The sequence below is a fragment of the Hetaerina americana genome, unplaced genomic scaffold (genome assembly GCF_022747635.1).
Source record: "Hetaerina americana unplaced genomic scaffold, ioHetAmer1.1.p SCAF_2, whole genome shotgun sequence".
Classification (NCBI taxonomy): Eukaryota; Metazoa; Arthropoda; class Insecta; order Odonata; family Calopterygidae; genus Hetaerina; species Hetaerina americana.
Genome location: NW_027286763.1, coordinates 66306449 through 66323366, shown reverse-complemented (window position 1 = coordinate 66323366; position 16918 = coordinate 66306449). Strand labels below are relative to the sequence as shown.

The window sequence follows — 16918 nt, the reverse complement described above, 5'->3', positions numbered from 1 at the left end:
CACTGTAATTTTTATTAATTAACAATTTATTTTGTTGAAAAATTTAAATATTAAATTGTCACGATATCAATGACCACAAATATTACATTTAAAAAAATTAAACAATCATCTCCAATTCTCTGGCATATTCAATAGTTTGTGCAGCTAACTCACTGGAAGGCAGGATTGTATCTTCGGTGGTTTTCTGATCAGAACTAAAATAATAGTAGTCACTGTCAATAACCCACTTCCTCTATAAAAGAAAGAAAAGTAACATGTTTAAATTAAAATCATTAAGAGGAAGGCTTATATTATATTTCATTTCCTCCATAGTTTATGATAATTATTGTAAATTATTATCACACTAATTTTCCTTTTAATTATAAGATTTCTCTAGGTGCCACGGTATCAAGTAACCCAACTCCATTTTCACAAACAAATATTTATCCTTTTCAATTGAGAGGGGTCGAATCTAAAGCTTCACCTAATGCTATCCCAAGGACAATTTTTAAATATATTCCATTGTTTCAGGCTTCACTTCGTGGAAGTATTTAATATCCATACTAAAAAGAAAGACTCATACTTTTCCACAGATTTTATTATACGGTACAACGCGTTTCACCGACTTGCTGATGATGCCGCAAGTCGGTGAAACGTGTTGTACCGTATAATAAAATCTGTGGAAAAGTATGAGTCTTTCTTTTTAGTATGGACAATTTTTAAATTTGGATTTCTATTCTTATTCCATCAATTCATATAAATGAATCCAAAATCCACACACACATGGTATAATTATCATTTATATGATTGATGTGAAAATGGTTTTAAATATCTAATATTGCAATGTGAAAATAACAAATAACTACTTAATTTGAATATAGAAAGTACGATTTTTAGACACTGACAAGGCTGGATTACAAAAATACCTTAGGGTCACCTGTGGCCAAAACAAATGTGAGACAAAATTTTTCATTTACATAGTTTAAAAAGGAGTTCCCCTACTTGGTATGATATGTTGGTCCACCAAATCTGAGTTTTTTGATCAACGCATGGGATGCAAATACAAGAGTTTGTTTGAGTCAAGGTGAAACATACACAAAAAATTTACATAGTAATTATAATCAGAATCAATCCATCAATCAATGAAAGAACCTATGTCTATGCCCGTTAAAACATACTAAAGATATGACCCATGCATTTACTTTTTATACAAAGATGATGACATTGGGCTCTTTAACTAATACTCACTACCTTATGTAAAGCTCAATCCTGATATAGATTCTTAATATATAATCAAAGTGAACCATCAATATCTTTCAATATTCCTCATATTTTATATTAAGCCATGTACAAAATTTTATGTCAGAAAGTAACCATGTTCCAGCAATTTACACTTTTACGATGAGTTGCAGTGACTAAGTGCATTTACCATCAAAATTTCAAAACCTGCGATGATAATTTTCTTATTTCAGTCAGCTGTCATACAAATTAACACAACAGAACAGTGGCATTCTTTACATAAAATGAGTTAAAATAATTATAACAATTATTTCCAGTATGTATCTAATAAATGAAACTTAATTATTGAATTACATTAAACAATTCATCAACAGCAGACAGTGGATCAAAGATACCTGTATCTTACCATCTGAGACATACAGATAATAAGACCTACTATGATAATTTATTTTAGACACAGACTTGGCTTTTAAATGATCATTGAGCATAATCTCACCTTAGCACCATACTCCATAATGCTATTTACAGTTGGTAAGTTAAGCATACGGGAAGCTTCACGACGGGACATTTTTTCATATGCCTTCTCCATACATGCAGCAATTTCATCTCTTATTGTATCCAGTAGTATATCCATGAAGAAGTCATAACTTTCTGCAGGAACATTACCTTTAGCTAGGAAAATCTGAATATTTGAGAAACAAATAAAATCAATATTTTGAGTGAACATAAATTAGTACATTCAATATAAACTATTTTAAACTGGTGACATAAAAAGAATTGACATATTCTGAACATGGTTTATTCAAATGCCACTTGAAATGTCACAAGGCATTCAGATTCAAAGATACCATATGAAAGCGTCATGAAGGCACATGCATGGCAGTATTTATGTGCTACTGACCGCAGGACATCTCAAACAAAAATCAGAATTGAATTTATTCTCCAGTCTTTTTTTGAAGTGTGTGCATGATTTTGCATACATTTGGACTAACACAACCATAGCCTTTAGGTTGGAAATCACATTTTATTTCACCAAAACAAGAAAGATAATCAAAGCATCACTTTTGAAAATTATACACTATCAATTATCAAATCTCTTAAGTTGCATAACTGTTATTATATGAGACTCAACTTTTTGAGGATATTTCTCATTTTCTATACTTCACAGGACGACATTAAGACATGGAACAATGTGAATTCTCACCTTGTTATAACTTCCTTCAATCAGATACTGCTCCAAAGATAGAGGGTGGCCTATATAGATGTTACTTTGTATTTGATCAGGAGGGAGAAGCTCAAGCTCGGTATGGAACTCAGCTACACGATTTTGTGAGAGCAAAAACAAAAGATTAAGTCCCAATAGCTGGTACTTATATGCAGATTCAGGTAACTGGTCCCTATAACAGACAAAAATAATTACATCCTTAATTAAACTAGACAGAACTGAAGGTGCCATTACAACATTTAGTACAAAAATTGCTATTCTCACCTGTAGTCCAAATAATAGCATTTCAGCTGAGCCATATACCTTTCAAATGAAGGTATATCCTTCATTGCAATGCTCCACTGTGCTCCAATTTCAAGGACATCTCCTATTTAAAAGTGAACAGAATTTTACAGAAATTATGAACAATTTTTAGTTTTAGGTAAAATTTTACCCCGGGAATTCAAACCTTACTTGCAAGTAGAAGTTCCTGAGGTGAGGCGATGGAATTAGAGGTAGGAAGAAACATCAAATGAGTCAATCCAACCTAGAAGAGTCATTTGAAGTAAAATATTAATTCTTCTATAAAGGAATGTGAAAATGTTGACAAATTTATTGGTGTACATTTAAAGTACAGGTAAATGATACCCAAATTTACCCCCACTGAATTTATTTTCTACGTACTCCTGAATGTTGCCTTTAGATACTTCATAAAATTTTCCAGACTCAAATATTGTCTTCATTTAACCCTACTGAAGCTATGCCAGTGGATAACGATTCAAAAGGCCAATTTTTTGCGGTCAGCCAAGGGTACTCAGCAAATGGTGAATAACAGAATTAATGAGACATTGCGTAACAAATTAGAAGTTAACATAAATAGAGTAATTTTTAAATTATAATGCAGAGATCAAATCAAAGCTTGAACTAATACTGGAAGCAAACGGACCGCGGTATCGGTGGATTAGGATGATGCAAATGGTCTTCATAAAAAGGAGAGATATAAAGAAAAGGTTTGGCAAGTCTTTAATATGGTACGCACAATTGTTTCATTCAGAAAACTGAGCGTTAGGTAAGTAAATGCGGCACATAGTGATTCAGAGATGCCAGTGCTCATAAATATGGAAAATAAGCTTGAGAGAAAGTTAAACAAAGTGGCTGGAAGATAACGCATGTGGGAAGGATTTTAAGAAGATAGGAAAATTCATTGGCCGACGGAATGGATGATTACGGTAAGCTAAATGTGATTTATAATGTGAATTATAATGGAGTGTAAGAGGGAAAGAATATGTAAATTGGATTGGCAAACGAGGAGCAGAAGAATTATTAATGCACAATAACTACATGTTTACTTAGGTTGAAGAAATTCGTTAGTCCATAGGATTGTGTAATAGCACCCAATTAATGCAATAATCTGTGACTGTTAACTACCCACCTAAAGTTAGAGAGAGGAATCTTAATATTTTTCCGTCGTCCCTGTCGCACCACGTCTAAATGCTTTACTTCAGTTGGTCACTTGAACTGGCTCCAATCAAGGCCTCAAGTCGGAAATACTACAAATTCTATACAAAGAAAACGTAGTTTTACCTACGTGGAGTGACACAAATATAGTTACATGAAGGACAAGGATAACATTTTTAAATATGAAATGCGCCGACTGTTGCAATTCGAAGTAACTCCATTCGCAATCCATTCGAAGTAACTTAGGTTGTGAAATTCAGGTCTCCGGCATCGCAAAAGAAATGGATAAAATACATATGAACAACATTCAACTCGACTGTTTTACTGAGCAGCTCGCCTTCACCTCAATTTAATTCGTAATATAACACCGAAATATAAAGTAGACTTAAAATAAAATGACAATTAAGATTGTAGCACAGAATGGTATCCAATTTCAATATTGATAGTAAATACTAAATATTTCAGAATTAACTCTTATTGAGCAATATCATCGCCTCTAATTGAAGTCCTTGGACCCAAAATTATAGGCTTAATTAATTAATTGCCACCACCATTGGCAGTACGCTTCTCTGGAAACGTACGCTGAATCACAATGAAGAGGAATGATAAAATATACACGGAAGCAACCAATTAATGAATGAATAAAACTAACCTTTAGTTTAGAAAGTAGTTCACCGCATCTTTCCAATTTCTGAGGTTTTTTAGTCCATTCGGCGGACAAATGTTGATACAATGACATTACCTCTTTCAAAGCAGCCATGTTTATAGTAATTGACAGTCATCTGTGTGATAAGTCGATGTATCCGTTTAAGGCCAGATTCGATTCAACTAACGTGTCATCCCCATATCGATTGTATCGGAACACCGTCGATATGATGTGGTAATGAAGAGAACGCGGTTCGGAGGAATTGAAAAAATTTGTGTATTTTAATTGTGAGTTTTTATTGTAGAATGCCGAAAGTTAAAGTAAGCCACATCGTCAGCTTCAGCAGTGAAGATCTGGTAATCCTCATCTTGTGCTTTCTATGTTGCATCATGTTTTTCATTCAGATATATATATATATCGGGTATTGTTAATGTTTCAGTTGTGGAAGTTTTTAAATTTAGTCACCCTAGTGAGAATGTATGGGTATAGTGTAACAACGTGATCAGTGATATAAGTATTTGGTCACGTGAGACTGCTGCCTCAAACTGGACGGGGATGTGTTTATTATCTTGTATTTACGAGTTAACTGACTACCACAAAAATCTTGTCATTGCTCAATTACCCCATGTTAGCCATTTTATTTGCATCTGCATTAAATACACCTGAGAATGCACTATCCTCAGAAAGGGGAGCAAAACATCTTTTTTCACTGAGTTGAGCTTGAATTAATAGGAATCATTCCTATGTAAATATATGAAGAAGTAATTAGAATATTATTTATAAATCCCTGTTCATAAAGGGCAATAATAGTGACAACGAATATGCAAATGGGAGAAAAGCAATGGGCCAAAATATCAATCCTGTTTACAAACTTTCTATTCAATAAATATACAGTTTACAGTGATCATATATCCACCTTCCAATTCAGCATGGAACATGCATCTCTGTATGTGTTCATGGAAAATCCAACGTGCAAGGATTGCGAATATGTACCGGATTATAATTTATTATGCAATAGCAAAAGGAGAGTTCGTTATTAAAGCTGTAAAATTGACTATGAAGGTTCTGCCAGTCATTAAAGTAGGGTTTTTCTCTATTTCTTCTCTTGAATTGTGTCGGTTATACGGCAAGATCCCGTTCATTATATCTGCCAAACAACAATGTGCACACAAAAATTACACGTATTCAATTCCCAGTTCAATGGAAGGAAAGTAATTACTGTGGTGGTGGCTCAAAATATTCAGACTCTAACAAACAGGTATGGTAAAGCCGCCGCATTGCTTCGTGGACTCAGATTTTTGACTTGACTGAGTGGAAGCATCTTCCCATTTAAACTTGAAATCTCAATAATACTCTCAGTTTACTAGATTGCTTGGATAATTACTCAGCCATTATCTCACCCTGAAAGCATTGTCTTTCTCTCGTTGTCATTGATTTTTCAATATAATAAATAGTTAAAACAGCTCGCAAAGCTGTTCCCAGTGAATATTTTTATTTCTTCATAGTCTCATGCTAGCATCTTCCATTACCTGTTCCTATACTCCATTCTTGGCCCCTGTGTATACTTCTAACTTTCAATGTTTCCTTCAACATCTTGAGTAACAACTATTTACTGAAGCCTAATAGCTTCAGTAAATATTTGCTCCTCAAGTTGTGTCTTGTAAGTTTCTTTATGTTGGTTTCCTCCATAAGACTCTCTTCACCCACTCTTGGAAGTATTTAGTATTTCTTTTTCTGCCAATCCATTGTGTTCATCATTCTTCTGTCACTTTCATAACTTCTCATCTTCTTTTCTCTGCTGATGCTATCATCGATGTATCTTAGTGGTCACATCCATCACTCTATTGTAGCCTTTCATAATGTCTGAAACCCTTAGTTTTCTTCAAAGAACTGCGGGAGATGCCACGGTGGTAACTTGTAATGGAGTCATTAGCTATTATGCATTACAACGTGGAAATTTCCATGTGTAAAAATCATTCTCCTGGAGTGTAAGAGGACTTACATTTGAGTTTGTCTTCTATTTACTGTTCACAGTTGGTTAGAATTAATGAATGAAAAAGAAAGTAAGAGTAAATTGGGGGAGTAGGTGACTTATCAGCAACCTGTACATCTCAAGACTGCTCTGATTAGAGTGATTGATGTAGAGCCCAGATGGGCAGAAGTAAGACAGCAGTGTTAATTATCGCCTATGCTGTTTAACTTATATGCGAAGGATATTATTTAAGAGGCACGCAGGGAACATGAGATAAGAGTAAAAGTCAGTGGGGAGTTCATAAAATGAATTGGGTTTGCAGATTGTCAAGCTTTTATTTTTTAGTCAACTAAGTGGTTGCAAACATTACTAAGTGCACTAGAAATCAGTGCAATAGATATGGGATGAGAAAAAAATGTAAATAAAACTAAGTTTATTTGGGTCCCTAGAAAGGGAAAGTCTAACTTAAATGTTAAAATAGGAGGCGGAAAACTGGAGCAGTTAGAACAGTTTACATATCTTAGAATCGTTTTGGATCAAAATGGTCAAATTATGAGAGACTGTTTTAGCCATTACTCTGTGGAATTTTTCCATCGTATAGAAAGAAAGAAAACACAGCAATTCCACATTTACACTTTATTCAGACGACCATGCTTTCACCTCTGCGTGGCATCCTGAAGATGCCACGCAATGGTGAAACCATGGTCATCTGAATAAAGTGTAAATGTGGAATTGCTGTGTTTTCTTTCTTTCTATACGATGGTCAAATTATAGTAAAGAATGGCATTCGATGAAGAACCTTTTACGAGGAGGAGAGAATTGATGACCAGGATGGATGTTATGGGAATTCAGGGCCAGTAAGGATGTTATGGAAAGGCTTGTGAAAACTTAGATATGGAGTGTGGTTTAGTATGGTGCAGAAACATGGTCATTGAAGCAGGACAGGTGTGTAGATTAGAGGCTTTTGAAATGTAGCTGTGAAGAAGGATGGATGCTGAGCATTCTGACTGGCAATCTGATGTTAAAGACTGTGATATCTGGAAGAATGTTAGGCAACCAAGAAGATGTAGGCATCGGAAAGGGATGCTGTATAGAATAAAGGGAGGAAGGAAATATGCAGAATTAAAGAGAGGCATATTTTAATGTTGGTCAGGTTGTGTTTTGTTACAGCATAACATCTTCAGGCCCAAAGATCTGAAGATGTTATGCCGTAACGAAACCTAGGTCGTATTAAAAAAATTCTATGTGGGAAAGCAAAGTGTCTTCTTTCATCATTTAGTAGCTAGTGTCCATCCAAAACTTACCTGAACCGGTAGATCACCAATATTAGTACTCTTCACAGTGTAGAGTAAAAAGAGAATACATAGTATATCATCATAGGGAAGCATAAAAATGTGGATATTTGAAGTTAAGGGATATGTGACTTTGTTGGGCTGTGTGATTCTGTAGGACTATTAGTTATCATTCAGTAATGAATAGACTGTAATTTTCAAGTTAAAAAAAGCTAAGTTTTAAGTAGCTAAAATTCGGCTCTTGTAGCTCTTCAATTAGATTAAATAAAACATGGGTTAAGCACTGAAAAAGTTTCAAAGAATGGGACAGGAGAAAACCAAAACATCGTATGTATCAACTTTTGACTGTTACATTACATACAGTATACATGATACGGCATCATTCCTTCTCTGACATTTGACAATTACATACACCCAAGCCCTAGTTGGAGGAAAAATCACCTAGGTGGGAATTGAACCCATGACCTCTGGGTTGGCAGGCAAGGACCTTACCTTGCCGCCAGCGAGGCCCCAGAGTTGACCCCACAGTCAATAACTAGTACAATTTTTAAGTTTTATGGTATGTCTTTGCATCATTGTTGATAGCATAAAAAGAGAATTTAACACGAGCTGTTTTGAATTTTCTCTAATGGCATATTTGTTGCTGGGCATTATGTGCCTTTGCAACTTTATGGTCTTATGAGGTAGGTTTTCGAGTATTTCTCTTACTTTATTTGCTTATTCACTTCGCTTGGCACTTCTTTGATTTTTTTTGTTTCAAAAAGTCTGTATTCTTATTTGTAGCTTGACATTTTTCATGGTGGATATCAATTTACTTTGAGGAGTTAAATTCTTGTATGCTCGGCTACAATTACAATTGTGGGTTTTGTGCGGCATATCTATGCGCTCACACTTTTTCCAATTCTACTAAAGATTATTTCTGTAATTTTTAGATTAATCATTTCGTGATACAGGTAAGGTGTCATTGAGAAAAAATTCCTCCTAATTCAGAATGGTTAAGAAATGCTGAAAATTTTAAATGCAAATTGAAGATGAAAAAAATACTTAAAACACAAACTTCTGAAAGTTCCAGCTTGTACGTTCAGTTTTCTGGAAATTTGTACTGTGCAATTTGGATTTTTGCTAGAAAACAATAAGGGTATTTTGTCCAAAATTCAGAGAGTTCCTAAAAAAATGCAATCAGTTGATACCTTTAGCGATAACACTGCGTAAGAATTATGTGCAATCTACATATGATGACTAAATTGGCAGAATACAACAGGACATTCGAGACCCCCATCCTGATACCAATGACACTTGGAGCAAATACAGTCAACTTAGTTGCTGCCAAACTAAACCCAGATGGACAATAGAGACTTTACTAATCCATCAATAGCAACTCCAAAATATACCAGGAAACAGAATGCACTTCATAAATACAATCTGAAAATCCCTCATTCTAGTGGTGCAGACTAAGAGAAGTGCTATTCCTGATTACAGTTGCTGCGTCGATAATGGTTGGTATGTTTCAGCTGCTAAAGGTGTTTTATACTATCCTTATACATGTAGTATGGTTAACCGTCAAGCATTGCTTTACAATCAAAGAAATGTGAACTATACCAGAGTCTAAATTTATTGCCCACTTTATGCAATAACTCATTCACAAAATTAACCCTTTGAAAGGATTTTGCACAGAAATATGCATAAATTTCTGCATTTTCAGTTATTGAAATTTTTCTTTTGAAGAAATTTCCAGCTAGTAATCTACTTAGAAGTGAGAATTATCGAAAATGGAAATGTAAAGATCCAGGAGAAAAGGAGGGATCAGTAATCTTACAGCTTGAAAAAGCTGAGAACATTACATCAATCGACATAGGCAATGAAAGCTCAGCATTTGTTGAAATATTGGTCGGAAGATCAAGCCAACCATCTGAGGATTTTAAAGTAAGTAGACCATTTGTTCAAATTAAATAAAGGTATTATGCATGTGACCTTGTGGCAATTATAAGGATGTTTAGAATTAGGTCTGATTTCACGCATTAACTTTAAACTGTAATTGTTTATTTATATTCCTGTAATATGACAATGATTCGCAAATGAAGAGATAATAATTAGTATTTGAAAAATAAATGTGTTATCATCAAATCCAACTATAAGGGAAAACTTAGGGTGAGAGATAAAAATATTACCAGCTTGTTATTGGGGTGATTAACAGCTGAATTTTGGGACTGTGTTATTGAGTGCTACTCATCTATTTTAATATAATCATTTAATCAAAGGTTCCCTTGATGTAAATATAAACATTAAATCAATATTATTTTAGTAATGGTAATCAAAACTACAATGATCAACCCAAAGGTTGATTTGATGGATAGAGGTTAGAGTTCCCCTAATACTCAGCTCTACAGCATATGAAATTCACACATTCAGGGTAGGCCAAGAGGGAAGTTCATTTCCCTGTGCTGCTTGTAGCTTCCAGGAAAGTGAACATTCTAACCACTGGACTACCATGCCCTCTTAGTGATGATAAAACATTTTTTCCAGCATGGATATTGGAATTTGAAGTAGATAATGTAAAGTTATTTGGTTTTAAGGCATGTTCAGAACTCTTTCTTAGAGAATATTTTTTATCAGGATTAATATCCTCAGTGTAAGAAGGGTCATGGTGTCTTTATCATTTAAGTCACAGAAAACATATATACCTAGGTTATAAGGTAGCTTCAGGCGTGATGTGGTGGTGGTCGAACATAATGAATAAATGATCGAAGCACTTTTCCTCTTGATAGAAGTACTTCAATCGGTTATTCATTACCTAGGTTATGTTACTTAACTTAATAATTAATGAACATATATTTGAAGATCTACTATCTTACATACATTACATAGTTTTCAACATTTTTTTTAGGTTTTACTTTTAACGTCGTCCTTCATGACTCCTATGGAATCTAGAAATATGACTAATACAAATCGTGTAAGAATGTTTGCATCTGATAAGCTTGATAAGGCTGTTCAGAAGGAAAAATGGGATAGGATCAAAGTAGTGTGTACGCAGCCATACAATAAGCATATGCAGTATGGCCTTTCTTTTATCACATTTCACTCAGACTCAGGACAGGAAGGCGATGAACCAAAACCAAAGTTGTTATTTGGCGGTTTTTCCCTGAAGGAAGATAAAAAAGAGGATGACTTTAAAGCTGGAAGTTTGTTTGCAGGCTACAAAGACAAGCATAGTGTGGGCATTTTAAAAGGTATTTATATCTTTTCACTTTTCTGTTTGAAGATTAATTGTATTAAATGAAAGCTTCTTTATTCTGTCTGGAGAGTTTTTTGAATGGGACTTCTTTTCTTCCTCTTTGTTAAAGTAGTCTTGGAACTCAAGTCAATATGTCTGGAGCAGCATCCCTTGGCTTTAAAAATGGGAGGATACTGGGACTTTGACCCTCAATTCTCTTCCATGTTTGTTTTTATATGAAGTAGCACAGTGTCACCCTTTCTTCCTGAACTTTCCTTCGCTACCATTCTTCTATAATCTTTTATGTGTCCTTTTTGATTTCCCACTGATCTTCTATTGGGGCTCAACCTTCTCCTCTATTGGACCCTCAATCAAGCATTGGCAATCCCAGAAACAACCAGTCTTGCCCCTCACCCTCACAATTGCACCTCTGATATTACTTTCATTTAAACGTATAAGGAATATGTTTGATACAAAAAAGATTCAATAAAATATTCATCCATTTCTGATGGTGCATGATGTAAATTTCAAGTGCATCCAGCTGAATTTTTTTTAAATGTGACTTTCCTACATGAATAGGCTCCCTATTTCAAGTTTTAGGAATGGTGAGGTGAGATCATGAACTCACTGGTTCTAGTGCAATTGAGGCTTTTGGGGATGTATGCCCAAGGAAACTCCAGTATGTTTCCAGAGGCCATTGTCAAGCCATCAGTTTGCAGCCTCAGTTGTCTGTTTGCAAATCTTTCCTCTGCAAGAGGTGATTCAGGCCTATATAATGTGCTTTGTGTCCAAAAGGGCAGTGGTCTATGAAGTCATTGTTCATCTGTCATTCCATGCCCCATGTATGAAAGAGATGATATTTTGGATAGCCAATAATTGATGGTTATGGCATAACTTCATGGAATAGATTCATGTTAGAAATGAGTTAGTGATGATCAATGTTAGAAAATTAAAAACTTTATGGCTCCACAGAAAATTTTATCAATACAACACGGGTTTCGACGTTCAATGTCATCTTCTGGTAACAACTCTAACAGTCATCCATCTACATATGTACGAGGTCTATCGAAAAAGTATCGCAAATTTTGAATATCAGCGGGTTACGTTTATTTGATTTTTGATGTTTTTGTGGTGTTATGTATGGTACTTATGTCTCTCCCTTATGCCAAATAGTTTGGCCATTTTGAATGTTCCGTTAATTTTTGTCAGCTGTTTTGCAGGGACGTGTTTTGGCTTGTCTTCAATTTTTGCCTGGTCCAAAAAATGGATCAAAGAATCTGTATCAAAATTTGTGTAAAAAATGAAATTAAGTGCACAGATACATTCGGAATGTTGACGTTGGCATATAGAGAAGCTACCTTGGACCGAAGCAATGTTTATCGGTGGTGTTCCCAGGGGGCCAAGAAGATGTTAAGGATGAAGAGCGTGTCGGATGCCCGAGCATGTCAACAACAGACGAAAACATTGATGAAGTGAAGAAAATATATTGGCTAATCATCGAATCACCATTAGAGAAGTTGGTGAGGACCTAAACATATCCATTGGCTCATGCCATTCGATTTTTACCAATGATTTGGGCATGACACGGGTCGCCGCGAAATTTGTACCAAAATTGCTCAATTTTGACCAAAACCAGCTACGCATTAACATTGCTAATGACTCTGTCCATGGCGACCCAAATTTGCTCCAGAGGGTCAACTGGTGACGAATCATGGGTTTATGGTTATGACGTGGAAACGAAAGCTCCATTATCCAATGGAAGCTGCAGTCACAAGCCAAGACCGAAAAAATCGTGCCAAGTTCTAGCTAGTTCTTTAGCCAAGTTTTGGCTAAAAACGACACACCAATGATGTTGCATATTTGCCAGACCTGGCCTCGAGTGACTTTTTCTTGTTCCTGAAACTGAAGAGGCCCATGAAAAGACGACGCTACACTACAATTAACGAGATAAAGACTCCATCAAAGGAGGAGCTGTGCAAGATAACAAAAAAGATTTTTGGAAGTACTTTGAGGATTGGAAAAAACGTAGGTATAATATCTAATGGGGATTACTTTGAAGGGGAAAAAATAGGTGTTCATGAATAAATAAATAATTTTTGAAAAAGCACAAAAGTCGGGATACTTTTTGAACAGACCTCGTATACTACACTAAGGTAGGGATGGGGAGGTGGGAAGGACCACTTTCTATCCTTCCCTCCATCAATCATTCCTCACTTCCCTCCCCAACCCACCATCCTTGTCCATCCCACCTCCCCACCCCAACCTGAGTGTAGTATATATTTTTTAGCATTGTAGCAGTTTTTACCTGAAGATGATGTTGAACGTTGAAACCTGGGTCATATCAAAATTAATATTTTGCGGAATCACCAAGTTATTATGTTATATTCCTAATTGGACATCCAAGCTTTCAGTTTTGTCCATAGGTTAGTGTTCCTATGGCTCCCAAGTATAGACTGATATTCTGTTCAATTACCCTCAGTCATTGAGGCACATAGAAATTAAATTATTACTACTACTACTGTGAGGCAAATGGTAGTTTGATGTGCATATTCAAATTTACCCTTGAGATATCAAAGAAATGCACAATGAGAGTACCAGCAAAGGCTGGTTAGCAATTAATTTCTTCTGATTTGGATAAAACTCAAAAGGTGTTCTATTTAGGATATCTGGCTTACCAATCCCTTATAGAAAATTGATCACTTAGCGGTGAATTCTTTTCTAGGTGCTGCTGCCATCAGAGAAGCGTCAACTTCTGAAGGACTTTCAGTTAGTAAAGCTCAGAGTGAAACCAAAGCTCTCTTGAAAGAAATTGAGAAGAGAAAGAAAACTGAATCAGATATTGACCCTGTAGCTCACAGGAAACATATTGGTAATTTTTAGATTAAAACCATTTAATGCTAACTGTATTTAGTTGATATTTCAAAAATGTCAAGTTGTTAGGTAAATAAATTGAGTTTCATTTATGTTAATTATTTGTTTGGTAATTGTGCTCATTTTAACAAGTCCAGTTTTGTTAAAGTAATCAAAGCTTTAGGAGTAAGTTCATTCAGCATAGTTAAGGCCAGACTTCCATGTTTGTAGTGATTGAAGATTTAAAGCTTCTGGGATTTCTTCTGCCTGGATTCATGTTATAGAATGACAGTATTATCAGCGTCTTCAGGTCAAAAGTGGTAGATGCTTGTTTTTGCCGGTCTTATATTTTCATTCCATCTGAGAAGGTGTGCTAAAACACATTCCCAGGAGCTGGAAAGCATATAGCGGGCTTCCTTGTTGAAATTGTTGGGCTTCCTGGCTCTTTCCACCGCTTCAATAATTAGTTTTTGGAAATAACAGCTTTCTTTAGTGATTAGTTTAGCTTCTTCGAAGTTGATATTGGATTTAGGACCTTTCCAGGTGTTCTCTGGACAGGATGAGAGATGTAGATGTCTATTTTTCTTATATCTTGTGTGTTCTTGAATGTGGCATCATAGTCCTCTGGATATTTGCTTGATGTAGGATTTACTGCAGCTGCATTGAATTTCATAGACACCACTTTGTACATCCATTGAAATTAAGTCTTCAGCTTTTGCAGAGAAGATTGGCTGACTTAGTGATGCAGGTAAGCTTGGAAATTACCATATGTTATGTTTGAAGAGGGTTCTGGCTATTTTTACTGTTTACCCTGCTATGTAAGGCATTTTAGTGAAAGCAGATGCTTGTTTCGTGATTATGTTGCTTCCTCTACGATCCTTTGGGCCACAGTTTGTTTTTGCTTTTTTTTCATGCAGATTTTTGAATTGGATCTCAATGGAAGCTATTGTTTTCCTGTGTCATGGATAGGGGTTGCTTCTCATTGTTGATGGAACAGCGGTCGGAGATTGAGAAAGCTCGGCAGAAGAGGTTACTCATTACAGCTGTCTTCTGCCAAGTGCGGTGGTCAGAGGACCCCTGGAGGTGCCAGTTAGTGTGGGTCTTCTTCCACAATACTTAAAGACCCAGGGTTCTGTCATCTTTATTTTTGACTAGTGTTTCCAGAAATGGAAGAAGTTTGCTTTCTTCGATCTCCATTGTAAATTTAATGTATTTGTTCTACTTGCTTAGGTGGCGTAGAAAGTTCTTTAATTTATCTTTTCTATAGGACCAGATGACAAAGGTGTCATCCATGTATCTCAGGAAAAGCTTTGGTTTCTTGTTATCTTATCATAATGCCTTCTCTTCATATTTCTCCATAAACAGATTGACAATGACTGGTGGTAGGGGAAATCCCTTGACGACACCTTTTGACTGATCATGAAACCTCCCGTTCCAAATGAAAAAGAAGTTTTTTAAAGCAAAGCCTGAATTTTACAACTATAAAGATATCTATGCCTCCCAGCCTGCACAGAGCACCCCTGGATTGGTCCTAAGCACAATATCAAGTTCAAAGAAGCTAAACTAGTCATCAAAGAAAGCCGTTTTACGGCTTACCTAGAACAATGAGGCCTTATTCCCCTTCTAAGTACTCCCCTTGGGACCTTTCACAATTATCCCAGCGTCTCTTCTACTTTTCAAAACAATTGGCTAAGTCATTTTTCAGAATGGTCATCAGCTGCCTCATCAAATTTTTTTATCTTGTCAATGTCAAGAATTTCATGCCATAGTTACCGGGGATTTGCTCTAACTCAAAAATAATGACCCAGATTTTCTAGAAAATGTAATATCTAGAAATGAGTTATGGGCCTATGGCTATGCCCCTGAAACAAAGCCCAGTCTTCCCAACAGTAACTTGACGAGATAAAAGGAGTGCGATGATTCTGCTGATGACCATTTTGATGAAGGACCATGCTGTTTGTTTCGAAAAGTGGAAGATATGCTGGGAAAAGTGTGTGAGGCTTCAAGGGGAGTAATTCAAAGGGGATTAAGGCCGCATTGTTCCAGGTAGGCTATTTTACTGAAAATATTGCATGGCTGAATACTTTCCGGACAGAGCTCATATATGAGATAGTGAAAATATTGACAACATTTATTCATAGCTTAAATTTGAGGTGTCGATGTTCAGAAGATTTCAGTATGAGTTTGTATGGTGTGAATTTTTAATCTACAGCCTATAAATCCAAAGGAGTGGATACAAATTTTAGCTAAAAATAGATTTGCGATTTTCGACTGATAAAAGTGTATATTCATGATTCAGGGTAGATATATGTTTCATCTTCCCCATCTTCAGGTGAAGATGATACATGTTGTTTTTTAGAATAAATCAGCATTCAGCTTTTTACCTCTAATTTGTGAGTGGGAATAGGGCATATTTTTTTTGCGGAAATGAAAAATTAAGTAAGTTCAATTAGTGATTCCATTATAATTAGACCACTATTTGTATGCATGTGGTGTCTTTGTGTCTCATGTATATTTAAAGACATTTCCATTATTCTTCGTATGCTGCAGATAGTTATAAGTTATTTGTTTTCCTAGAATATCATTTTGGAGAGGCATATGAAATATTGCTATAGAGGAGAGAAGTGGTTTGGAATTCCTGCATTGTGCTCATGCAATTCCTCTGTTTCCTGTAAAACTCATATTTACATTAGCTGCATCCATTGTGTTAACATAACTCAGGCATATGAATGCTGTTTCCTTTTTTGACTGGAAAATGCTAACTTGTTACAAAATTGTATGTATATTTCTTTCATTGTCATTTGAATTTAAAATTGCTTGCCATTTCCTAAATAATGCTGCATTGAAACTGTGGATCCCTGATAATCCATTTTAGAATCATTATTAAAAAAACAATTCTGTATCCATTGAAAATTCTAGATATTTCAAATGAAATGTTTGTCTTGCTTTTAGATGCCTTGTGACGAGTTTTCTGAATTTTGTCAAAATATTTTTTCAGGATTTAACTCCAGCAAGAAGAGAGATACTGCTGCTGGTGAAACTGATAGTAGTGAGCAAACAAGTTCTA

General features: G+C 35.5%; 2 protein-coding genes across 7 annotated transcripts in view; one reads left to right on the top strand and one right to left on the bottom strand.

Moving 5' to 3' along the window:
* LOC139687558 (26S proteasome non-ATPase regulatory subunit 8-like) lies at positions 1-4650 on the bottom strand. 2 transcript variants are annotated; one of them, XM_071584770.1, is made up of 7 exons: positions 4533-4646; positions 3855-3981; positions 2897-2969; positions 2708-2810; positions 2423-2615; positions 1715-1900; positions 1-232 (listed from the first exon to the last, which is right to left on the bottom strand). In XM_071584770.1, the coding sequence occupies exons 3-7, from the start codon at positions 2949-2951 to the stop codon at positions 98-100; spliced, it is 672 nt and encodes a 223-aa protein (XP_071440871.1). In that variant the 5' UTR covers positions 2952-2969; positions 3855-3981; positions 4533-4646; the 3' UTR covers positions 1-97. The 2 variants fall into 2 exon arrangements, with proteins under 2 accessions (XP_071440871.1, XP_071440870.1); XM_071584769.1 differs by lacking the exon at positions 3855-3981 and having other exon boundaries at positions 4533-4650.
* Positions 4651-4764: 114 nt separating this feature from the next.
* The window catches only part of XRCC1 (DNA repair protein XRCC1), a 22208-nt gene continuing 10054 nt past the window's right edge, over positions 4765-16918 (top strand). For all 5 annotated transcript variants that reach the window (XR_011700662.1, XR_011700661.1, XM_071585091.1 and 2 more), the window contains exons 1-5: positions 4765-4882; positions 9516-9713; positions 10675-11017; positions 13724-13870; positions 16850-16918. The exon at positions 16850-16918 is cut by the window's right edge and continues 313 nt beyond it. Coding sequence is in view for 3 of the 5 variants with exons in the window: in XM_071585091.1 (XP_071441192.1) it covers positions 4832-4882; positions 9516-9713; positions 10675-11017; positions 13724-13870; positions 16850-16918 (808 nt within the window). In the remaining 2 variants the exon portion in view is untranslated. The remainder of the gene's footprint in view (positions 4883-9515; positions 9714-10674; positions 11018-13723; positions 13871-16849) is intronic.